Genomic DNA, 25,672 nt, shown 5'->3' with positions numbered 1-25,672 from the left:
TGTATAATAAATAAGCCAGCATCTCATCTGCAGACAGCTGTTTCAGGGTGATTGCCCCTCATAAGTGCAGAGCAGAGGGTACTTCTGCAATATAATCATTGCTCTGAACTTGGCAAAATAGTAGTTTTCTTAATAAATATTAAAGGGGTTTTCCTATCTCAGACAATGGAGACATATTGCTAGGATACAATATGAACGGAGGGCGCACTGCGCATGCGCAGCCGCCCTCCATTCATTTCTATGGGGCCGGCGAAAATAGCCGAGCGCTGGCTCAGCTATTGCCGTCTGCTCCATAGAAATGAATGGGAGCATAGCATAGGCCGCGCATGTGCAGTGCGCTTCCATTTATTTCTATGGGAGAAGCGATTGGTGGTGGACGGACCCCGGGGTCCTCAAGCCACCGCACTCCCCGATTCTTTTAGTTTTAGGGACCCGCACCTATCAGATAATGGGGGCATGTCCTAGCGATATGCCCCCATTGTCTGAGATGGGAATACCCCTTTAGGATCACAATGACTTAGCATTATGTCCTCCAGAGATTGATGGCCTTTATACTGTATTTTTTTTGTTTTTACTTTTAGGACTTGAATGCTGTTGCCTTTCGATTTAAAGATAAAGAGCGTCCACGTGGCTACACATCAAAAGTGTCCGGACTGCTGCATGTGAGTTGCCGAAAACATGGAGCAATCCTTCATTAGGGTGAATTACAATGTAGGCTTTCTGCTGAGCCAAGTGATAACCTGTGTGTTCTAAGGGGGTTTTCCAATATCCTCGGGATAAGCCTTCATTGTGTGATTGGTGGTGGTCTGACCCTCAGAACAATGGGTCCAAAGTGCTTGTGGCTGTGGTACATCTATCTATCCATACACGCAGCTAGCCCCATTTAAAAATATAGGAACGGTGGAACTTCCCCTTTAAAGGAATGACCTATACAGCATTGGGAACAATCTGAAATATATTAACACAATTTCAATTCATGTTGTCGGCAGACACAATTCATATATATCAAAACCAGTGGAAAGGAAGCCTTTATTAGCAAAACATTTGGACACTGTGTAATATGTCAGAGCTGGGATATGCTGTTCAGTTTTTCTATACTTGGAGGTTCTGCTTTGAGCTTCTCCAGGGTGTGCTGATGAGTTGGTATGGTAGCTGTCTAGTACATTTCAAAGAGTATTAAAGGGGTTTTCTGAGATTTTTTATACTGAGGACCTATCGGGATAGGTCATCAGTATCTGATCTGTGGGGGTCCGACACCTGGGAACCCCGCCGATCAGCTGTTTGAGAAGGCGTTGACTTTTCTGTGTGCATTGTGGCCTTCTCTCTGCTTTTGCTAGGCCAGTGATGACACGCTCATGACCTAGGAGCAGCTCCTCCTCATTCAAGTAAATGGGGCTGAGCTGCAATACCAAGCGCAGTCACTATACAACGGACAGCGCTGTGCTTGGTAAGCTGCAAGTAGACAGTGGCACTCACAGGAGAGCCTGTGCCTTCTCAAACAGCTGATACCGGGTGTCAGATCCCCACTGACCCGATACGGATGACCTCCAGAGGATAGGTCATCAGAAAAAAAAAATCCTAGAAAACTCTTAAGTACAAGGTGATTTGAAGTAACATCACCTTAGTTACTTGTACACATGATGTGATTCCTTGATGGGGTAGGTATTCTCCTCGGATATTTGCAGGCAGGACACGGTGATTGAGCTCCTGCAGTTTATCTTGAAAACCCTCTCATCTATATCATTAATGTCACTTGGACATTAGAAACTCATGGTAATAATGACTTGTGTTCTTTATAGTATTACCCTCTAGGAGAAATCTTGGCTGCAGAGTATCTACTAGAAGAATTCAGGCCGGATTTAATAGAAATGGTGCTCGACAAGCTCAGGCCAGAGAACGTAAGGTAAGTTTCTAACCTGTCAGTCTGCAATATAAGCTGAAGCAATAATACCATCTAGGTTCTGTGCCTCCAAAATCACTTATAAATATCATATTCTCATTACACTGCATACAGTCCGCTAGAGGGCCTTTCCCCGAAGCCCATGACAGCACCCTTGAGAGACCGCCTCCATCCAGGACAGGAAACAGGAACTTTTGTAGAGAGCTCTTAAGGAGGGGTTCTGCCCCTGTAGCGCCAGTTCCTGTTTCCTGTCCTACGGATAGGACCTATAGTGGAGAGCTAAAGATTAGGCTTCAGATTAAGGGGTTACCTGGTGCGGCGTAAACTCCACTAGGAACCGCCTGCTAAGTCTGGGGCAATACTTCTGGGTCTCGGACTGTTCCATGTCGAGCCGGCGTTCCTGGGCAGTCCTGGTGTTACTGGGAGGTAATGCCGGCACGCCGGACCCTCCTGGTGGCTTTTTGGGAGGTTCGGGGCCTAGTCTGTCGTCCTCCTGGCCTCTAGTAGCTTACAGAGCTTTTCTGAGTGCGCTCCATGCGTGAACCGGAAGTTGCGTGACCTCAAAGATTTGAACTATCAGGCGAGGGATGGTGGTACTAGGCAGAATGTGACCTCCACAATACCAGCCTTAGGTTGGTCCCTGTGTTGCTCCAGGACACTTCAGTGGCAGATCCTAAAAGAATGGCAGGGGTCTTTGTCCCCGCTGGATGCCCCTCTTCCTCTCATCCCTTAACCTGGTGGCTAGAGCCTTCAAATCTGACTCTGGGCTTCCCATGGGTTCTTCAGGAACAATTAACCATAACCACAGATGGCAGTCTGACCAGGTGGGGGGCATTTTGTCAGTGGGGGGTTCTGCAGGGGGTATGGAGTCCAACAGAAAGCCAGGTTTCCCAAAATGTGAGGGAATTTAAGGGCGGTTCTGCTAGCCTTAAGGCTGGGGTCACACTTGAGCGTTTTACAGCGCGTTCAAACGCGCTGTAAAACGCTCAACACATGAAAACCAATGCTTCCCTATGGCCCTGGTTCTCACTTGAGCGTTTTACAGCGCGTTTGAACGCGCTGAAAAACGCCCTACGCTCAAACAAGTTCTTGAGCTTCTTTGGGGCGTTTTGTCGCGCGTTTGCAGCCATAGGACACTGCTGTTAATCACACAAACGCGCGTAATACGCGCGTTGACTATGGACAAAAACGCGCGACACAAATGCGCGTTAAACGTGTATATCAAATATGCTCAGGTCTGAACCCAGCCTAAGAGGTTTCCTGCCCAATTTTTCAGGGAATAGGAGTAAAAATATTCTCAGACAAAGCTACAGTGGTATCCTACCTAAACGGACAAGGAGGGACAAGATCAGAACGTCTTATGTCCTTAACCACAGAAATTTTCTCATGAATCATTCCATTTATTAAGGCAGTGCATCTAAAAGGAACAGAAAACAAGGTGGCGGATTACCTAAGCAGAAACCATTTCGATCAGGGAGAATGGTGTTTGAATCAGGAGGTCTTCAATCAGATAGTTCAGCTTTGGGGTCATCCTCGGGTAGACCCTTTCGCAACTAAGCAAAACAAAAAATGCAGTCTCCTTTTCCCTAAATGCAAGAGACTTTCCGTTAGGGATAGATGCTTTCTTCCTTCCTTGGCCGGATCAGCTTCTGTATGCCTTTCCTCCTATAAGACTTCTACCGAGGGTATTGCAGAAGCTGAGGCAGGAACAGACGAGGCTCGTTCTAATTGCACCTTTCTGGCTGAGAAGAACCTGGCTCACTTGGCTGAGGAAACTGTCTGTCAGATCCATGGATTCTTCTGGACAGGCAGGATCTGTCTTTCATTCTGAGGTAAAGAACCTTCATCTGGCAGCCTGGTATTTGAAAGGGAAATCTTAGAGCATAGGGGCCTATCCAATAAGGTTATTTCTCGCCCAATTCCTTGGGGGACACAGGAAACCTTGGGTATAGCTCATCTCCATAGGAGGCGTGACACTAAGTGAAAGACTGTTAAGCCCCTCTTCCAGCAGCAATACCCTCAGCCTGGAGAGAGAGACTTCCAGTTTTTTGCTTAGTGTCAAGGAGGCAAGACACTCTCTGCACTGCAGAGCTGTCTTTGCTAAAGATTTTATTTTTTCTCTTTTTTATTATTTTCAATTTTTTCCTTTTTTTCAACAGGGACAACAGAGTCGCAATAGACCTCTGTTTTCCCGGGGTTGAGCTGCGCTAGTGCCGGCTATCCGTACTGCTGCCTCCCCCACAGAAGAAAAGGAGGACCAGGGCAGCCCAGCTCCCCTGCATCCCGCCAGCACAAGGGTCGCCCGCCTGCAAGCCCCTCTCCAGCTTCCTGCCACTTCGGTGCCAGTGGCTGAAGGGGCGTCCCTGCTGGATGGACAGAGGGTGAAAACGTTGAATGGTGAGGTGGCTATGCAGCCGTTCCTACCCCCCCCCCCCCCCCCCCCACCCCTGTTAGGGCTCTGTCGTGGGGCAGAGCTGAGCGGTGCTCGACAGGGAGGGTTACAGCGCAAGTTTACCTCAGGTGCGGCGGCCGTGTGGGCCGCCTTTTGTTATTCTCGGCCAGTGCTGCCCCTGTGTTCAGCTGCCGGCTGACATCTCTTGTCCGGCTACCGGTGTGTCGTTCGCCTCCGTTTATAAGGAGGTGGACGGGGGGGCAATATTCTGCGGGACAAAGTGGCGGCAAAAGTTTCAGCGGGGGGCGGAGCTTCGTTCAGTTTCTCCTGTACATGTTAGGCTTCAGTCGGGGGGCGGACGTCTTTCTTCCCGCTCCTCGCTGGCCCCGCCTCTGCTTCGTGCCTGCCTGCTCTCAGGACGGATCGTTTTTACCTCAGGAGTTGCCGCTGCTGTTGCCACTGTTGTTGTCGCTGCTGTTGCCGTCCGCTCCCACTGTGACCTGGTAGGACTGTTGACCCCTTCTAGCACTGCAGCCCTCTGGCCTGGACGCCTTTATATTACTTCCAGCCAACATGTCTGACCCCTCAGCGCCTGCTGGACCTTGGTATCATACCTGCACCGCATGTAAGGCGCCCCTTCCTCAAGGGCAGCCTGACCCGCATTGCTCGACTTGCAAAGCCCGATTACAGGGTCCGCCATCTGTTGTGTCACCCCCTGGCCTCTTGGATCCACCTGACTGGGCTAGATCCCTTTCCCAGGCTGTGGTCAGTCTCTCTAACGTTATGGGCCGCCTTGCAGATGCATTGCCCTTATCGCAGCCGGATATTTCCCCTGCTGGGCCCTCCGGGTCCGCTATCTTAGCTGGCCCGTCTGAGTCCCTCTCTCCAGGCGACACCTCCAGAGCCCGTCAACCCCAGAAGCGGTCCAGGGCGGAGCGCCTGTCATCCTCGGATGCTTCAGTATCACCCCCAAGGGTGCGCTCTCAGTCGGGCCCTTCCTCAATACAGGATATGCTCTCTGAAGGGGAACTAGTTGATTCAGATTGTGATATGGACTCGGCCTTGCCTTCAAAACTGGCTTCTGCCGTGGGCCATCTTATTAACAATATTCGTGATACCTTTAAGATTCACGAAGATCCTCCTAATGCTGAAAAAAAAAACAAAAAAAAACCCTGTTTCCTTTTTTCGCCAAAAACAGGCGTCTGCGGTTTTTCCCCTCCGCTGACTTTTCGTCGGTGGTTTCCAAGGCCTGGGCCCGTCCTGATGCCCGTTTTACCCCGCCTAAGAAGTTGGATATCTGTTATCCATTCCCGGCGGATTGCATTACAAACTGGGCGTCACCACCTAAAGTCGACCCCCCTGTGGCCCGTTTGGCCAAAAGCACGGCTATTCCCGTTGCTGATGGCTCGTCCTTACAATCCACTGAGGATCGCCGTATAGAGGCCATTACCAAAGGTATCTTTGCAGCCTCCGGTTCCGCCCTCAGGCCGGTCTTTGCTTCCGCTCGGGCTGGAAAAGCGGTTTCAGAGTGGGCGTCTCAGCCGGACCAGGAGCTTGAATCCGACGTCCCTATTCAGGACCTCCGTGCTCTAGCCTAACTTAGCGTTCAAGCCGGCAAATTCGTCTGTAAGGCATCCCTTGATGCGGGGGCTCTCATAGCCCGTTCGTCTGCCCTGGCCGTTTCGGCTAGGAGGGAACTTTGGTTAAAGGTTTGGACGGCGGACTCCACGTCAAAGCGGTCTCTTACTGGCCTTCCCTTCACTGGTTCTCGATTGTTCGGGACCCGCTTGGATGAAATCATCTCCGAAGCCACGGGGGGGAAGAGTACGCATTTTCCCCAATCTAAGACTAGGAGCACCGCTCGAGGCCGTCCCACCTTTTCTCGCTTCAGGTCTTCCCGCACGGCTCCCGAACCTCACACCTCTTCAGGTCCATCCCCTAACCCTGTCCAAGACAGACGTAAAAAACCTTTTTTTCGGACCCAGCCTTCCTGGCGCACGTCACAGCCTGCTCGCCCTTCCGCGACCAAGCAGAACACTACCTGAAGGTGCGCCCCCACCCACCCGGGTGGGGGGACGTCTCCTCCTGTTCAGGGACTTCTGGCAGGCGCACGTCTCCGACGCCTGGGCTCTCGAGGTTGTGTCTTCCAGGTACAAACTCGAGTTTGCGTCCCTTCCCCCAGTTCGGTTCTTTCGCTCCCGGGTTCCCTGGGATCCCCAAGGGGCGGCCGATTTCTTTACTGCCACTCACACCCTTCTGGACAAAGGGGTCATCGCTCCGGTTCCTATGGAAGAAAGATTCAAGGGGTTATATTCGAACCTTTTTGTGGTCCCCAAAAAAGAAGGCTCGGTTCGGCCCATTCTGTATCTAAAACGGTTAAACCGTTTCCTTCGTCTTCAGCGATTCCGGATGGAGTCTCTCAGGTCGGTGGTGGCCTCTCTGGAAAAAGGGGAGTTCCTGGCCTCTATCGACATCCAGGACGCCTACCTTCATATTCCGATCGCTCGGTGTCATCAGTGCTTTCTGCGCTTTGCAGTGGGGTCCGACCACTACCAGTTCGTTGCTATCCCCTTCGGGCTGGCGACGGCCCCTCGCGTTTTCAAAAAGGTCCTTGCCCCTGTCCTCGCCTTACTTCGTTCCAGGGGAGTTTTTCTTCTTCCATATTTGGACGATCTCCTTATCAAGGCACCCTCTCTGTCACTGACATCCGCCAGTGTGGACCTCTCGCTACAAACCTTACGCCGGTTCGGTTGGATTATCAATCTGCCCAAATCCTCTCTTGTTCCATCCAGGCAACTAATCTTTCTGGGGATGCTGCTGGATACAGATGCAGCGGAGGTTCGGCTTCCGTCAGAAAAGCGCCAGCTCCTTCATCGGTCGGTTCGGAGCCTTCTGACCCACAGTCATCCTTCCTTCCGGTTCAGCATGCGGGTCTTGGGACAGATGGTGTCCTGTTTCGAGGCAATCCCCTACGCGCAGTATCACTCCCGCACCTTTCAGACTGCCATTCTGTCAGCCTGGGACAAGTCCCAGGAGAGTCTGGATCGGCATTTTCCCCTTCCCCCCCCCCAGGTTCGCTCCTCTCTCTCCTCTGGTGGTTGCGGACCCCTCTCCAGGGGAAGTCCTTTCTGCCGATAACTTGGTTGGTGATTACCACCGATGCCAGTCTGCGGGGTTGGGGGGGGGGGTGTTTCCTCCTCGGTCCGTACAAGGCACTTGGTCTCCATCGGAGTCCAAACTGCTGATCAACGTTCTGGAGCTGAGGGCGGTTCTCCTCTCACTCCGGCATTGGACTTCGCTGCTTCAGGGTCACCCTGTTCGTGTCCAATCGGACAATGCCACGGCTGTGGCATACATAAATCATCAGGGGGGCACTCGCAGCGCGGCGGCGATGAGGGAGGTGTCTCTAATCCTTCGCTGGGCGGAAGTTCAAGTTCCAGCCCTTTCGGCCATTTACATCCCAGGGGTGGACAATTGGGCGGCGGATTTCCTCAGCCGGACAACGATCGACCCGGGCGAGTGGTCTCTGCACCCCGACGTCTTCGAGTCTCTTTGCCTCCGTTGGGGTCGTCCGGACGTGGATCTCATGGCCTCCAGATTCAACCACAAGCTTCCCACCTTCATGGCTAGAGCCAAGGATCCGGACGCTTACGGCGCGGACGCGCTCATCCTTCCCTGGACGGAGTTCTCTCTCCTCTACGTTTTTCCGCCCCTGCCTCTTCTTCCACGAGTCCTTCGGAAGATGGCGGCGGAAGGCACGACTGCGATCCTAATAGCCCCGGATTGGCCTCGTCGTCCTTGGTACGCCGACCTTATGCTGCTCCTGGCAGACGCTCCCTTGCCTCTGCCTCTAAGAGAAGACCTCCTCTCTCAAGGGCCGATCTTCCACCAGCATTTAGGGTCGCTACGTTTAGCGGCGTGGCTATTGAAACCGCAGTCCTAACGCGGCGGGGGTTTTCTGCTGACTTGGTCTGTACCATGATTCGTGCGCGTAAACCGGCATCGTCCAGGATTTATTACCGAACCTGGCGGGCCTATTTGAACTTCTGCGAGACCTTAGATGTTCATCCCCTTCGGTTTTCTCTCCCCACGATTTTATCCTTCTTGCAGTCTGGTCTGGACTTGGGTTTGGGTCTCAGTACCCTAAAGGGTCAGATCTCAGCGCTTTCGATCCTCTTCCAGCGCCCTCTGGCTCCGCTCGGTCCAGTTAAGACTTTTCTTCAGGGGGTTGCTCACTATGCTCCCCCGTATCGCGCTTCCGTTCCATCTTGGGATCTTAATGTTGTGCTGACTGCTCTCCAATCTTCTCCTTTCGAGCCTCTGCGTAGGGTTTCCCTTCGCTCGTTGTCTTGCAAAGTTTTTTTCCTCGTTGCCATCACGTCTCTTCGGCGTGTATCTGAATTGGCGGCACTTTCTTGCGTAGAACCCCTCTTGGTTTTTCACCAGGACAAGGTGGTTCTCCGCCCGGTTCCGGATTTCCTTCCGAAGGTGGTGTCCGCTTTTCACCTGAATGAAGATATTGTCCTTCCTTCTCTGTGCCCGTCCCCGTCTCATCCTCGGGAACGGGATCTTCACCGTCTGGATGTTGTTAGGGCTCTGAGGATCTACTTGGATGTAACTAGACCCTTTCGGCGCTCGGATTCTCTATTTGTGGTTCCGGAGGGTCCGCGCAGGGGGCTGGCGGCATCTAAAGTGGTTATTGCCCGCTTCATCAAGATGGCTATTGCTGAAGCTTACCGTGCTAAGCGCAGGGAGCCGCCCTTTGGTGTTACCGCTCATTCTACCAGAGCGGTCGGGGCTTCCTGGGCTCAGCGAAATCGAGCTTCGGCTGAACAATTGTGTAAGGCGGCCACCTGGTCTTCTTTGCACACTTTCACCAAGTTCTACAGGGTGAACACTTATGCATCGGCGGATGCTGCTTTGGGCCGCCTGGTCTTGCAGGCGGCGGTGCCTTAATGCCTATGGTGCTTTAATTCATCTTGGGTTGTGGTCCCTCCCTCTTTTTGGACTGCTTTTGAACTTTTTTATCTTGTTGTAACTAGTAACCTCCACCATTTATCTTAGAGTCTGGAAGACTTTCTTAACGTTCACTAGGACCCTGGTTGATCCTTTGAACCCCCCTCCTATGCCTAAGGTTCTGGATTTCCTTAAATAAGGTCTTAATAAAAACCTTAGACCTAGCACCCTTAAAGTCTGCTCTGAGTGCATTTGTTTGGTTTCCCTATTGCCAATCATCGTTGGATTAGGAGATTCTTTAAAGCAGTCAGTAGAATTAAGCCTGTAATCAGGTCTTCTGTCCCCCCCCCCCCCCCCCCCCTCCGTGGCATCTGAATCTAGTTTTGTCTAGGATGATGGAGCCTCCTTTTGAACCGCTACACGATTTATCTATTACAACATTCTCTTTTAAAATTGCTTTTTTGGTGGCCATCACCTCAGCTAGGAGAGTGGGTGAGATTTCTGCCTTTTCAACCTCTCCTCCTTATACTAACATCCTGGAGGACAGAGTGCTCCTTAAACCAGACCCATCCTTTTTTTTCCCAAAGTGGTCTCTCTTTTTCATAGGTCCCAAGATATTGTCCTCCCATCTTTGTGTCAATCCCCTAAGAATGAGCAGGAAAGGAGGCTCCATTGTCTAGACGTTAAAAGATGCCTGTCTCGTTATCTGAGTGTCGCCAGTCAGTGGAGGAAATCCTCTAGGCTTTTTGTGCAGTTTGGGGGGAAAAAACAGGGGTAATAAGGTTTCATCTAGAACTCTAGCCAGATGGATAGTAGGGGCTATCGTTTGGCCTATTCCAAATATTCAACCAGATCCATTTCTACTTCATGGGCAGAAAGGGCCAATGCATTTTTAGAACAAATTTGTAGGGCAGCTACATGGAAGTCTCCATGTACTTTTTTTCATCACTACAACTTAGATTTAGACCCTAATGATAGTCTATCCTTCAGGAGGAAAGTGTTAAAAGCGGTAGTTCCCCACCACCCCCACCCCCACCCCCAAGCTAGTTCTACTCTAGTCGTCTCAAGAGTGCTGTCGTGGACGTAGGGGAAATTCAGGATTACTTACAGGTAATCGTTTTTCCATGAGCCCATGACAGCACCCGGGATTTATTCCCACCCTAGGTTTCAGTTTCATATGCATGAAATACTTATGTAAATAAATATATAAATAAATAAATAAATAAAAGGAGTGCAAAGTCCAAAATAAAAAAAAGTTCTCACAATTAACTGGTGCTACAGTGGCAGAGCCCTTCCTTAAAGGGGTATTTCCATCTCAGACAATGGGGGCATATCACTAGGATATGCCCCCATTGTCTGATAGGTGCAGGTCCCACCTCGGGGACCCGCACCTACAATGAGAACGCAGTGGAGGGCGCTGTGGCTGGAGGACCCCGGATTTCCCAGGGTCCGTCCACCACCAAGCGTTGCTCCCATAGAAGTGAATGGGAGCTCACCGCGCATGTGCGGCCCATGCTCCCATTCATTTCTATTGGGCAGACAGCAATAGCCGAGCCAGTGCTCGGCTATTTTTGGCTGCGCATGTGCAATGCGCCCTTCCGTTCATTTCCCGGCTCCGTTCTCATTGTAGGTGCGGGTCCCACCGCTGGGACCATCAGACAATGGGGGTCATATCCTAGCGATATTCCCCCTCATTGTCTGAGATTGGAAAACCCCTTTTTTAGAGCTCTCCATGAAAAAATAGGTTTGTGTGCCTGAGCTTTTTTGGACATGCTATAAATGTCTCTAATAGGTATTCCTCTATGCGTACAGCCACACTGGCAGATTTACTGCTGAGGATTTATTGCAGATTTCATCCTATGCAAAGGTTGAAATCCACTGTAGAAATTTGCTGCATAAATGGACATGCTGCGGATTTGGAATCTGCACCACAAGTAAAAAAAAAAAAATTCTCCAGATTTTTTTACACAGCCAGTGTAAAGTCTGTGCGGCAAAAATTCTAATCTGCGCCAGCTGTGAGCCAGTTTCTTGCATGAACGATGGTAAATCTGTTGGCCACAAGAGGCCACACTCCCTCCCACTAAGCTGGCCCTTTTGAACAGTGGCGAGAAAGGTAAAAAAGGCATAAAAACCATTTGATAAATGAGATTCAATAAGATTTGCCTGGCTTGCGTCTTCAAATTGGTTGGAATGGAACTCGTACTTTAGCCCCCATAACGATGCCAGCCACACAGCACCCGGCCTATAGTACGACATTAGCAGTGCCAGTCTGATGCACCCCGGCTTCTTTGCAAAATAAAAAGGCGCAGGTTTTTTAATTGGAGCATTTGTAAGTAAAGTGTCAGTCAGACAGGAACCACACTCAGTGTCTGATAAACGGCTTCCTTACACTGCAGGCTGTATAGTGAGGACCGCGGTATGAAGGGGGGTAGTAGCTGTGTTCTGTCTCGGTCTCTCTCTCCTGTTCCCTGAGCTGTAACTTTAGGCACAGGGGCAGACAGACACCCCAGGTGGGCTTCCTCTGCTCCGTCATCATAACGGATCCGTGATGCAGGCCATAGACTTCTATTTTGACGGAATGAATAACGGAATGCCTCTAAAGGCATTCCGTCATGGAATTGCTTTATGGTCCGTGGTTACGGAAATCATAACATGATTCAGTAAATACCACAACCTGAACCGACAACGAATTTTAAAATATGAAATTCGCTCATCCCTAATCATAAGTATCATATAACATTAACACAACTCCTTCCCTCTTGGGCTACTTTCACACTCTGCGTTTGGTGTGGAACTGTCATGCATCTGCACAGACTGATCCGTTCAGATAATACAAAGATCTGCATCCGTTCAGAATGGATCCGTTTGTATTATCTCTAACATAGCCAAGACGGATCTGTCTTGAACACCATTGAAAGTCAATGGAGGAAGGATCTGTTTTCTATTGTGCCAGATTGTGTCATAGAAAACGGATCCGTCCCCATTGACTTACATTGTGTGTCAGAACGGATCCGTTTGGCAAGCAGCGTTTTGGTGTCCGCCTCCAGAGCGGAATTGAGACGGAACGGAGGCAAACTGATGCGTTCTGAGCGGATCCTTTTCCATTCAGGATGCATTAGGGCAAAACTGATCCGTTTTGGACCGCTTGTGAGAGCCCTGAACGGATCTCACAAACGGAAAGCCAAAACGCCAGTGTGAAAGTAGATTAACTATAGCATTTTTATTTTCAGATGTAAAACAAATCACATCTTATAATGCAAAAAACTAATAATAATCTTGTACAGCACCAGCATATTGCACAGAGGAAAAATATATAAAGAAAAGCAGACATTACAGAGAAGCATACTAATTAAAGGGGTTGTCTGGCCTTAAAGCTGACATCCCCTTTGGTCCCTGAACTAAAAAAAATTAAAATAAGGAAGACTCCGCTGTCCTATTGCTGCTCTACTTCCTGCAGGACTGGGAAGTAGGTGGGATACAAGCTGCAGTGCGCTAGTTCTGCACAATGGTCCAGACATCTTTTATACTGAAAGGGGAGTAGACATAAGGCTGTATAGGCCAGTCACCAGTGTGTGTGTGTATGTGGCATTAGGGTGCAACTAAATGAATGGATCAGGTAATAAAAGGCCAGAAGGAGTCATTCTCTGGTTCAGTACAATTACAACATTACCACATTTATATAGTTTTTCTTTTAATACTTGGGGGGGACTTCATCGCCGTATTCTGTCGCCCATAACTTTTTTAAAGTTACATCTACGGAGCTGTGTGAGGGCTCATTTATTGCGGGCCGATCTGTAGTTTTTATTTCTACCATTTTGGAGTGTGTGACTGTTTGGTCACTCTTATTCAATTCTTTTTGGGAGGCAAAGTGATGAAAAATTGTGAATTGACCCTTTATATTTCTTTTTCCTTTCACCATATGGGATAAATATTTTTATATTTTAGTAGTACGGGTGTTTTTTAGATGCAGCCTATGTTTGTTTTTTCATAGTTTTTATTTTTATTCTAAGGAAAGGAGTGAATTTATATATATATATATATATATATATATATATATATATATATATATATATATATATATATATATATATTAGTCTTTACTTTCTTTTAGGCCCCTAAAGGCCTAACGTCATGCAATCGTTGGATTGCCACTTACATCAATAGAAATAGATCCAGGAGTATATTGCAGTATACTGCCACCTACATGCCTACATTGGAATATACATGTAAAAGGCATAGGAACCTCAGCAGGCTCCAGTCTTACACAGACCACAAATGCAACAAACGATGGCTGCGTAGGGGAGCCATTCCAGGCCCCTGAAGCGCAGCACATTTGACCCCAGCATCTGAGGAGTTAAATACCTGCAGTTGCCATTATCACCGATTATAGACATTAGCCTGGGGTGTCTACTGTATGAAAGTGCGGAGGTCAGGAATGGGTTAAAGGAAACAGATCATTTTGAACATGATATGCTCAGAAGTCATGATTGACAGTGTGCATACTGTGCTAGAGACGGGAACGATTTCTGGGTCAACTAGTGCCTGTACGTGATTAACCCCTGGTGCCGTGGCTGTCCTTGTCAGTGGTTACCCTGACCTTCCCCAGGGTGAGCATAGAGGAACACGACTAGGATGATTTCTCAACCAAAGATGCTCCAGAGTTAATTTCCTAGTTCCTCCATAGTCCCTCTGGTCAGAGTAGATCCTGTGCCGCAGGTGTCGGTTTCTCCACCTTGTCGTCTTTGTCTAGAATGTATTCCCTTTGGCTGTTGTCATATAGATTGTGTTCTCTTACAAGTGTGCACGTCTCGGCTTATGAAAAGGTGTTTTTCGTACACAGTATAATAAGGACGTTTGAAATTTTGTGATTGGTTTGCGTTTTTTTAAAATTATTTTATCATTTTAACAGAAGGGCTGTGTGGAGATGAAATGGGGATGTTCTACTCTACCAACCTTTTTCTACCCTTTTCTGCAGATTTGCATTTAGTAAGCTGAAAAGGCAGTATTCAGCGCCCATATGCTCTGTTATTTCCACCCTGCCCCATAAAATAGAGTTTTACGAGCTCCCCTCCGCTGCGAGCGGGCACAAGCTTGTTTAGTATTGCAGAAAAGCAGCCCTGGAGACAGAAGGAACGCCATTATCTGTGAAGTAATTCTGGATGGGATTCTGCCTGCCATCTGTAGAGGCGCAGCCTGCATGCTGATGAGACGCACTGCAGGCTGTGCTGGGGAACGGCTCTTGCTTTCCATTTCCCATCTTCTCTTGTGTCCTTAACCTTGGAAGCTACAAGTCCTTGCTTCATCACGCCGCAAGAAGCTCCGACGTGTGCCGATCCTGCATCTTCATGTCTCCGTCACTCACTTGGAGATGAAATAAAAGCTTTCTGTTTAGACAAACTGATGGGATTGCTAGCGGGATGGCTGTAAGAGCCGTGCCTAGTTTCTAGCACAATGCAGCCTCCTGCACCTGGTAAAAGATGGCACCTCGCATGCTGTTATCAGAGGTTACAGTGTTTGGGTTTAGTATTTGGATCCCTATTATGTAAAGGGAAACTGGCTGACCTGTTCCATGTGCACTTGGCAGCTGAAGACATGTGTGTTGGTCCCATGTTCATATGTGCCTGCATTGCTGAGAATTTTGAGGCTCTAGGAGCAACGGGGGCGTTGCCATTACACCCAGAGGCTCTGCACTCTCTGCAACTGCCTCGCCCTCTGCGCTTTAGTGAAAACGTCATCGCTCCTGGCCCTGTCAATATGGAGAAGGCACTGCAGTTGCAGAAAAAGTAGAGCTTCTAGGTGTAATGGCAACGCCCCCGTTGCTCCTAAAGGCTCATTTGCATATACAGCGATCCCTCAAGATACAATGGCTTCAGGATACAATATTTTCCACATACAATGGTCTTTTCTGACCCATCGTAAGTTGAAACCTGACTGAACGTACAATGTCTCAGACTCGGATCCAACCGACACAGGCCACTTCTCTGGTATAATATCTGGATTAGTTACTAGTTAGCAGCTATTCCTGACTGTTATCTGTAAGGACTTGTTTTATCTCTTAGTTATCTGCTTATTTATCTTAAATCTTTATTTTCTCTCATCTTGGATGACATTTTGGGGCTTTGGAACCGATTACTCAACTTGCAATGGTTTCAACATACAAAGGTCGTCCTGGAACCAATTAATATTGTAACATAAACATGATTTTCCTCAGTAATGTGGACACATATGAACATGGGACCAACACAGACGTCTTCAGCTGCCAAGGGCACATGTAACAGGTCAGACAGTGTCATAGGTACAAATCTGCTGACAGATGCCCTTTTAAAGACTCTTTAATTATTGCAGTGTACCTATTTTGGGCTAAAATGCATTTTGCAATTTTTTTATAATTTTCAACCGTTTATCTTCTACAGCCATCGGGTATCATTGACTCTGCAGACTGTTCTATCCCCATCTTGCTGAGATCCATCAGCTGCTGTCTCCTCAATCTGTAGCCCTTATCTCTTCACTCCTGACAGCTCATAAACGCTCATTTAAGCTGAATTCTTATCAGGTTGATCATAATTCATCTTGAATTTGTATATATGATCTATCAGGAATAAGCGTACTTTCACACTAGCGTTTTTTGATTGCAGGAACTGCCTGCCTGATTCGGCAAGCCGTGTACAAACGGAAAGCAGTTGTTTCCGGATCCGGTGAAATACCGGATCCATATCATCCGGAATAACGGATCCAGTATTTAAAGATCAAAATAGCTCCTCCTATGTCCTGGTGCATGCACAGACTGGAAAACTGGATCCGGCGATGCAGCATTTTCCGGAATACTTGGTATCGGATCCGGCATTAATACATCTTTATGGAAATTAATGCCGGCTCCGACAAGTGCGATATTGCTGCGGTATTTTTCTGGTCAAATACCGTACAAGGGACGGAACGGAAGACATCCTGATGCATACTTAACGGATTGCTTTCCATACAGAATGCATTAGGACAAAACTGATGTGTTTTTTTTCCGGTATTGAGACCCTTTACTGGATTTCAATACCGGAAAAGAATAACGCTACTGTGAAAGTACTGTAAATTCATTAGGGCTACAAATGGAGGGTGCAGCACACATCTCTAACTGATTACAGGCTGTAGAAGACAAACCATTTTAATTTTTTAATAAAGGCCAATTGGAAAAAATGCTTTTTAGCTCAAAATAAGTACAATGCAATAATAAAGATAGTCCTCCCCAAAGATGTCCATAGTTTTTAATATATGCTTGTAGATCAGTGATGGCGAACCTTTTAGAGACAGAGTGCCCAAACTGCAACCCAAAACCCACTTATTTATCGCAATTTACCCTGCATACCAATATAGTATATCTTCCATGTACTTTATCATTTAGCTATAATAGCCTGCCTACATTCAGTGCACTGCCTGTACCATTCATAGTGCGCCCTGCACTGATGAATGGCAGGAAAAGTCTAAGGCATATTGGTACACCATATGCCTTAGTGCGGGTGCCCACAGAGAGAGCTCTGAGTGCCGCCTCTGGCACCCGTGCGATAGGTTCGCGACCACTGTTGTAGATAATCCCTTTAAGGGGATTTCTGGGAGTTTAATATTGATGATTTAACCTCAGGATCGGTCGTCAGTATCTGATTGGCGAGAGTCTGACTCTTGATACCCCGACTGTTTAACGGTTGGAAAGGGGCCATGGCACTCAGGTGAGAGTTTTGGTCTATTCCTACACCAGTGGTGTCGTGTTCATCAATCACCTGGCCTATGTGCCCCTCTGTCCCATTCAAGTGCACGGGCCTGGGCTGCAGTACCGAGCACAGCCACTATACAATGAACGGCGCTGTGCTTTCAGCAGCAGCCTATTCAAGAAGCTGATCAGTGGTGGTGCCCGGTGTCTGAACCCCACTGTTCAGATATTGATGACCTGTCCAGAGGATAGGTCATTGATATTTTCCTCACAGAAAACTCCTTTAAATAAAATGTTATTTAGAAGTAGGAGGCAACACAAACTAATTAAAATATATACAACTGCAATCTGTGACTTGCCAGACATACGAAAGCCATTCTTCCAGATTTTTCTGGCACTTAAAGGGGTTATCTGGGATTTTAATATTGATGACCTATCCTCAGGATAGGTCATCAGTATCAGATCAGCATGGGGTTTGACACCCGGTACCCATCGCCGATCAGCTGGTTGAAGAGAAGGCTGCGCTCATTGTTTACCTGCTTGCCGTCGACATCGCAGCAGTGAGCAGGTGTAATTCCAAGCCATCCCATTCACTTCTATAGGACGGCACCTTACTATTCAAGTGTATACTACAGAGTCGTCCCATTCCTATCGCGCTCAGCCCCATTCACTTCTTTGGGGCTGAGCTGCGCTTAGGCTATATGACCGATGGATTGTGTCGTCACTGGCCTAGAAAAAGCTGAGAGAAGGCCGTGGCGCTACTGCAAGCACCGGTGCCTTTTCAACCAGCTAAGCGGCGGGGGTGCCGGGAGTTGGACGCCCACCGATCTGATATCCTGAGGATAGGTCATCAATGTTAAAATCCCGGTAAACCCCTTTAATATTTTGTAGAGATCTCTTTGCAGTTGCCATCTCTCAGGCAGGACTGATGATTAAAACCTGTTATACAGCTGGAGGCAGATAATGCCAGATCTGCCTTTGGTAATAAATGATGGTCATGGGCAGCACGGCGGCTCAGTGGTTAGCACTGGTGCCTTGCAGCGCTGGGGGTCCTGGGTTCAAATCCAACCAATGTGCAGGTTTCCTCCCCCTCTCCAAAGACGTACTGATAGGGAACTTGGATTGTGAGCCCCCAATGGGGGCAGCTTGATGCGAATGTCTGTACAACGCTGCAAAATATGTCAGCGCTATATAAGTGCATAAAATAAATAAATAATGGTCACAGCTTCCTTCCTCCCCCTCCCTGCAGAATGAGCGCTGTTTATGTCATTTAGCATGCACACAACTACCATAGACATTATTAAGTCAATGTATGACTGAGGTTTCCTATGCCCATGGCGGCTGCCGTAAAGCAAATCTCTATACAGCTGATGGCAGCTCAGACCAGAATATTACAGAAAAAATAGAGTAAAAATAAAAATTGACATAAAATAGAAAACAGATTAGAAATAAATGTTTGTGCTAAAACAAAAAATGGTGGCAATATTATTATTGTTGTTTTTCTTTTTTATTGGTTGTGAATTCTGACATATTGTTCTAATGGAGATTCCGCTATAAAAGTGCTGCGTGAATTGTGGTGTTTCTAAACATTAACGATGTGACCTTTTTAGATAGTAAGATTATGTTCCGATCTCATTGGCAGCTTTTATGACTTGCTCATACTCCAATTATTTTTTATTTTTAATATTTTTTTTTGTGTACTGGGAGGGCTATAGCGAAAGAAGCTGCCTTTAGTTGAATTTTTTTTTATAATGTTTTGTTTCCTGGTTATTTCTGTAGTTTTCATTTCAAAATGTATTTCAGTTTTTTTAACTGAAAATTCCCCTCCATTCAGCACCAAAAAAAAATAAAAAATCTCCATCAGATATGTTCCTTTTTAAATCGGTCTCTATTGGCCCCTAAATGCCGTATTTGCTGCTGTCCTATGTACTGAGCTGGAGACCATACGCTCTTCATCACATTTATCTGTTATGTCCTACAGAGTGGCCATCGTTTCCAAGTCTTTTGAGGGCAAAACTGACCGGACAGAAGAGTGGTACGGAACACAGTACAAGGAAGAAGCCATCCCAGCAGATGCTATCCAGGTCTGGAACTTACAATGCTTCTTGTCTCACAGAACTAAGCGGAAAATCAATGGTCTTTGAAAGACCAACTATTGTGATCCTTGCAAAATGTAATGACTTGAGGGAGAAAGATTTCTTCATGCAATTTATGAAGAATTGAACACGAGTAGAAAACGGCAGATATTCCATGAGCATCCATTAACTAAATCCCTGTTCTTTTAATGAAGACTTGGAGCCACGTTCCTTTTTATAAGAGATTGCACTAAAAGCTGGGTGGTCCATTTCATTTATTTAAAAAGGACCTTTCATGGGATTATAGGTTACAAACTGGCATTCTTACCAGATAGGGCGGCCCCTACAGAGGGCATCACATTTATTTATTTATTTATTATTAAATACCCCTCCGTTCCAGCGCTGTGTCCCCCATTGTTTTTGGCGCCTCATATGTTAATTTAGAGTATTGGTACAGGGAGGAGGAGACGCCAGGGTTTCTCAATGGGCGTCTCCTTCTCCCTGGCTGTAGCACTGTCCAATCACAGCGGAGAGCGTCACAGCCAGGGAGAAGGTGAGCAGTTTTTTTTTCTCCCCGGCTGTGACGCTCTCCTTTGTGATTGGACATCGCTACAGCCACGGAGAAGGAGACGCCCATTGAGAAACCCTGACGTCTCCTCCTCTGAGTACTGATACTCTAAATTAACATATCAGACGCCAACAGCGGGGGGCACAGCGCCGTAATGGATGGGTATTTTAGAAAAATAAATATTCTGGCATCTGTAGGGGCCGCCCTATCTGGTAAGCATGCCAGTTTGTAACCCATAATCCCATGAAAGGTCCTCTTTAGCAGGCTGCTTAAAGGCAACTTAAAGAAAAGCTAAACACAGAAAATGCATAAATAAGAAAAAAAAATCACAGGCCTTCCTCCCTTAGGCCTCTTTCACACTGGCGTGTGCGCTCCTTTTGCCGTATTGCGGCCCCCGAAATGCGGGCCGCAATACACGAGCACAGTCCGTGGGGCAGCCGCACTTGAATGGGTCCGCGATCCGGCCGTTCCGCAATAAGATAGGACATGTTCTATTTTTTTTTTTTTTGTGGAACGGACGTACGGGACGAAACCCCACGGAAGCACTCCGTAGTGCTTCCGTAGGGTTCCGTTACATTCCGCATCTCCGGATTTGCGACCCCATTCAAGTGATGGATGGATGCGGAATGCCCACGGGACGCCACCCGTGTATTGCGGATCCGCAATACGGCAACGGGGCGCACACGCCAGTGTGAAAGAGGCCTTAAATGGACTATTTGAGACCAGGAACCCTTTTAATATGGCCAGGCAAGGTGCAGGGACTAACCAAAGACACTGGCTCTCTGCTGTCATTGCTGAGCTCTTTTCTTTCACTTTCCCCTCTTTCTCTGCTGGAATGGACGTGTGACATGCTGTGGCGCTTCACCTTTGTTGGCCAACTAATGTGCTTAACGGTGACAGCGGTCACACATGCAGTGCTTGCACACGGTACCGTTAAAAATATTGATTGGATGGCAGCTGTGCCATGTGTGTAGATGGCACTTCTGGTCCAGGGGGTACCGGAAGTTAAGGAAAAGGTAGCTGGGCACTGGAGCCAGATTGCTGGGGACAGGTGAGTTTTTATTTTTTAATCCCTGCATCCCTACCTGGCCATATCACAAAGGGGTTCCTGGCCTCGGAGACACCCTTGGAGTGGTGAACACAAACTTTACAAAGAAAAAGATCTGTGCTTCCTTCCTTCATTTCCTCCTTTTTCTTTGGCTCTATTGTGTCTCCTATAAAACTGTATATAAGGAGCTCTTTGTTCCTGGCGATCAGCCATGTCCCTCCTCCTACTCACAATCCTGATTCTGGCTGTGAGACAGCCTGCTGCAGCAGAACCCTCCCCCCTCTGCTCCATCTGCAGTAAGACAAAGCCTAATTTTCTGCATGGTCCTGAAACAAACAGTTGGGACAACTGTATTTTTAGTTACTTTTTATGAGTCATTTCTACATATAGTGTTCCTTTTAAGTGGTGATTAATGGTAATATTTCATTACAGTACAATATGCAAAGTAGATCCATCCTGGAAGGATAGGGAATAAGTGTCCTGATCATTGAGGGTCCGACAGCTGAGACCCCCACCGTTCATTAGAATGGGGGTCTTTTATCCCCCTGTAATACTAGAGTGCTGGTTGATCACGTGCACTGATGTTCCAATCACCTCTGTAGAACATATGGTGGTGGCCGAGGGCTGTATTCTGATTTTCCTTGCCATGCTCAACCACTGCTCCAGTAATATAGGGGCACATAGGATCCCCCATTCTTGTAACGTTAGGGGTTGTCGGTGTTCAGATCCTTACTGATTAGACACTTCTCTATCCGGTAGATGGGGCATAGGTTATCTTGGGATAACCCCATTAAAGAGCATCGGAGAATGAAATGCTCTCCCATGCCCTGCACTGGATCGCACAGGGCAAGGGCTTTATTATTTTACAATAACACACTGCTAGGCCGACGCTTTCCCCTAGCAGTGTGTTCGGTGACATCACTGGCTCTCATCGGCCGGCTTTAGCGCTGCCTTGACGTTTTACAGGCAGCCTCCGCCTGGCCGCCCTATGGTGAGCCCGGTACGTCAACGGATCTCCTAAAAAGGCCTTTGCCCTCACAATTCAGCTCGGGGTAAAGGAGATCATGGGAACATGAAATGCTCCGATGCTCATCTTAATGGGGCTGCCTGGGTGAAAATATGGGAATGTCCGGGTCAGCTCTGAACCTGGACAACCCCTTTTAAGTGACCTGTATGTTTAAAATTCAATTATTTTACATAATTTTCTAGTTTGCTGTCTGTCAGTAACTAGTAAATGTTGTGATTTATTTTTTCCCTTCCCGGTTCTGTACATAGATCAGTGCATATTTGTCCCCTGTTATAATACTAGCTTACAAAGTGGCTTCTTCTTATTCACGATCACTTAACCTTTTGTATGTCTTTTTAGAATTGGCAAAAAGCTGATATAAACGGGAAGTTTCATCTACCCATGAAGAATGAATTTATTCCCACAAATTTTGAGATTGTTCCTTTAGAAAAGGATGCCACACCGTGTCCTGCACTGGTTAAGGTAAGAAGGAGGAATTTCTAATTTGTCACAAATTCTAAAATGTCATGAGCATTGTTTATAAGGCTACATTTATCAGGACTTTTCCTTTCCACTATTGCGATCCGTCAAAGTGTCTAAATGTCTGATTAGCAAACCATTTTTCATATCGGACAAAGATAAACTGAGCAAATACAAATGGCAGTTTTTAAATGAGGATATCATTTATTAAGGGAAAACTATCGCAAACAACCTGGCCTTATGTGAAAAAATTATTGCCCCCCTCCCATGAATTAACTGTGATTTACCACTGTTTTTGGAAAGCGGAGTTCAATTTCAATTCTTGCTAGCCACACCTAGGCCTCATTACTGCCAGACCTGAAGAATCGAGAAATCACTTACGGTAAATAGAACTCGTCTGCCAACATGAAGTATGCTAGAAGATCTCAAAAAGCAACACGTCATGCCCCGATCTGAAGAAATTCAAGAACAGATGAGAGAGACAACTCATCCGGGAGTTCACAGAAGAACCCCGAACAACATCTAAAGCGCTGCAGGCCTCACTTGCCTCAGTTAAGGTCGGTGTTCATGATTCAATGATAAGAAAGACTGGGCAAAAATGGTATTCATGGGAGAGTTCCAAGGCGAAAACTACTACTGATAATCCCCAAGCCTTTTGGGAAAATATTTTGTGGACTGACGAGACAAAAGTGAAACTTTTTGAAAGGTGTGCGTCCTGTTGTATCTGGAATAGAACTGACAAAGCATTTCAGAAAAAGAACATCGGACCAAGAGTCAAACGTGGTGCTGGTAGTGTGATGGTCTGGGGCTGTTTTGCTGCTTCAGAACCTGGACGACTTGCTGTAATTAATGTAGCTATGAATTCTGCTCTCTACCAGAAAGTCCTAAAGGAGGATGTCCGGCCATCAGTTTGTGACCTTAAGCTCAAGCGCACTGGACAATGATCCGAAGCACACCAGCAAATTCACTTCTGAATGGCTGAATAAAAAGCAAAATGAAGGTTTTGGAGTGGCCGACGTAAAGTCCAGCATGTCGTTCATACTCTAAAAAGCCTACAGTATGTGGCTTAATAAAAACAAAGTGGGCCAAAATTCCTCCAGAGATGTGAAACCGTCATTGCCAGTTATTGCACAACTAGTTATTAGGTTTAGGAGGCAATTACTTTTTCACACGGAGCCAGGTTATTTATTTATTTTTTCTCTTAATAAATAAATATATATATATATATATATATATATATATATATATATATATATATATACATACATACATTTTTTTTTTCGACTCTGAGGTAGTGTCCATAAAGTGGCTGTTGATGGAGGGTCATGTGACCAGGCAAATCACTCCGCCTCCTCCATTCAAATACCCTGCACCTGCCTTCTGCACTGCTGGGAGTTAGTGCAAGTACAATGTGTTTGAATGGAGGATACTGAGTGATATGTCTGGTCACATGACCCTCCATCAGCGGCCATCTTGTGGACAGGGCCTCTCCGCGAACAGCACAGAAGATTTGCCCAATGAGGGGACATACCTTATGAATTATAGCTAATGGTACAGAATATCAACAAAGGCTATATTGGTAATTGTCACATAGTCATCTTACAGATTGGTCAACCTCTTTAAAAAAAAAAAAGGACCTGTCTGCTCTCAATTTTTGTATTCCCCATGAAATAGCCTTTCTGGGGTGGCTTTCCTTAGAAATCCCTATTGGACCAAATAAACAGATCAAACCTGTTCCTGGAAATGCATGAGTGAATAGACAATTGGGCGTTACCATTTCCATTGTCCGTAGGGTGCTATACCCTTCACATTCTACCTTTTCTCCTCGTCTGGATATTGTCAATCTACTTGTATTTTTACTGGAGGAATAACAGCACCCCAGACTTTTAAGAAAAGATGCAGTAGCGTTCTTATGTAATTGGGACTGCAAGTACTTACTAAAGTGGGGACGGGAAATTTACTTCTTTTAAATACCGCCTTTCTCCCAGTGTTTGGTAAGTGCATTTTCTCTCTTGTTTTTATAGGACACAGCAATGAGCAAATTGTGGTTCAAGCAAGATGACAAATTCTTCCTTCCCAAAGCCTGTCTCAATTTTGAGTTCTTTAGGTAGGTGTCCACCCATTATAAGTGATCCTTTAGCTGCTGATCTTATGGTAAGCTGTTTACATTCCATGCAAAGCGCACAGTCAGCATTTGTATACTAATGAAGAGAGACTGTGTTTTCCAAGCTCAGATAATAAGCGCTCGCTGATATTTATGTGGCAGGCTGTAATCACAGGAATCGTCCAATGTGCTGACACTGAGCACTTTATGTTAGCATTTTTTTATTGCTTGAACTTCAGTAAAACTGTCATAATACCCTGCACTGGCCATAACTCTGGATCATTTATCATCTGTTTATGGCTAATGATAAAATCAGCCACGTCTGAAATGCTTGGCCATAACCCATTAAGCATTTAATGCTGCGGCAGCTCGATTTCTGCTTTCCTGCGTGATGGAGTGAGGGGCGGACAAAAATACACTTACTCAATGTAGACAGGCTTTAACTTTGTTTTTGTAAGTAAACGCAGAAGGCCATATAGTAAATGCATTGTGGTTTGCTTTAAAGCATAAGCAAATGTCTATTTTTGCTACTTATCGGCTTCATTTACTATGTACACTCCATTCGTTGCAGCATGGGACAGAGGGAGAAGGAAACTTCAATTAATGCACTCCCTTACGTTATCCCTTTTTAATGTCTGCTTCAGAAGGACATGGAAAAGAATACATTGCTTTAAAATCTTATCTAAACAGGGATTTACAAGCTAACTTGAAATATTGCAGAGTCTGCTGTAATCACAGGACTTTAATTAGTTCCCACTATAGATCCAAAAGGCTATTTGCATGTTGTTAGAGATGGCATATCATGCAACTTTGATCGCCTGTGCCCAACCTCTGGAAGCCCCAAATCCTCAGAGTTAAGGGGCTGCAGCCATGATGTAGGGCTTCAGTCACTTTTATGAACCTGTGCTGCAATTCCCGTGCATAGCAGGTGGTCAGGATACCACTTTGAAAGGAATGCTATAATAAACTAGTTCAGATTGGTTATGTCCCAGAGGTTGGACTCCCACTGATCATAAACTGATGGCGATATGACATTTGTTCTCCAAGATTGCAATAACCATTTAACTAAATAGTTGCTACTATAGATGCAGAGTCCTGTGATTACAGCAGACTCTGCAGGGTTTTAAGCATGGTAGTAGCTGTGGTGTAATGTAATCTAACTGGCTTGTAGAGACGATTGGTGGCTGTGCTGCAGCTCTAGTGTATCTTGAACAATAATAACTCTTTTTTGGTGAATTGAGATGGAGAGGTCTGCAGCACACTTCTATGGGAAGAACTAGGAGCATTGCAAAGGGTTTGAGTTGATAATGTTTTGGAAAAAGCCAAAGGGGTTGCTGCACTTGAGTGCTATTGGACCCTAATTTTAGGCATCAGTGGATATCCCAGTGGTCAGACTTCTACTACTCGGACATGTTTGTATACTGTTTGCGGCATAGCGTATGATATATTG

At 46.6% G+C, this 25,672-nt stretch overlaps 1 protein-coding gene across 4 annotated transcripts in view; it reads left to right on the top strand.

Moving 5' to 3' along the window:
• Positions 1-25,672, top strand: part of IDE (insulin degrading enzyme) — a 91,672-nt gene that overhangs the window by 35,127 nt on the left and 30,873 nt on the right. For all 4 annotated transcript variants that reach the window (XM_040438852.1, XM_040438854.1, XM_040438853.1 and 1 more), the window contains exons 10-14: positions 582-662; positions 1,800-1,903; positions 18,923-19,025; positions 21,999-22,121; positions 24,143-24,225. In XM_040438852.1, the coding sequence (XP_040294786.1) occupies positions 582-662; positions 1,800-1,903; positions 18,923-19,025; positions 21,999-22,121; positions 24,143-24,225 (494 nt within the window). The remainder of the gene's footprint in view (positions 1-581; positions 663-1,799; positions 1,904-18,922; positions 19,026-21,998; positions 22,122-24,142; positions 24,226-25,672) is intronic.

This window comes from Bufo bufo, chromosome 6 (genome assembly GCF_905171765.1).
Source record: "Bufo bufo chromosome 6, aBufBuf1.1, whole genome shotgun sequence".
Classification (NCBI taxonomy): Eukaryota; Metazoa; Chordata; class Amphibia; order Anura; family Bufonidae; genus Bufo; species Bufo bufo.
Note: the sequence above shows the minus strand (reverse complement) of the source record. Positions and strands in the feature narration are given on the sequence as shown.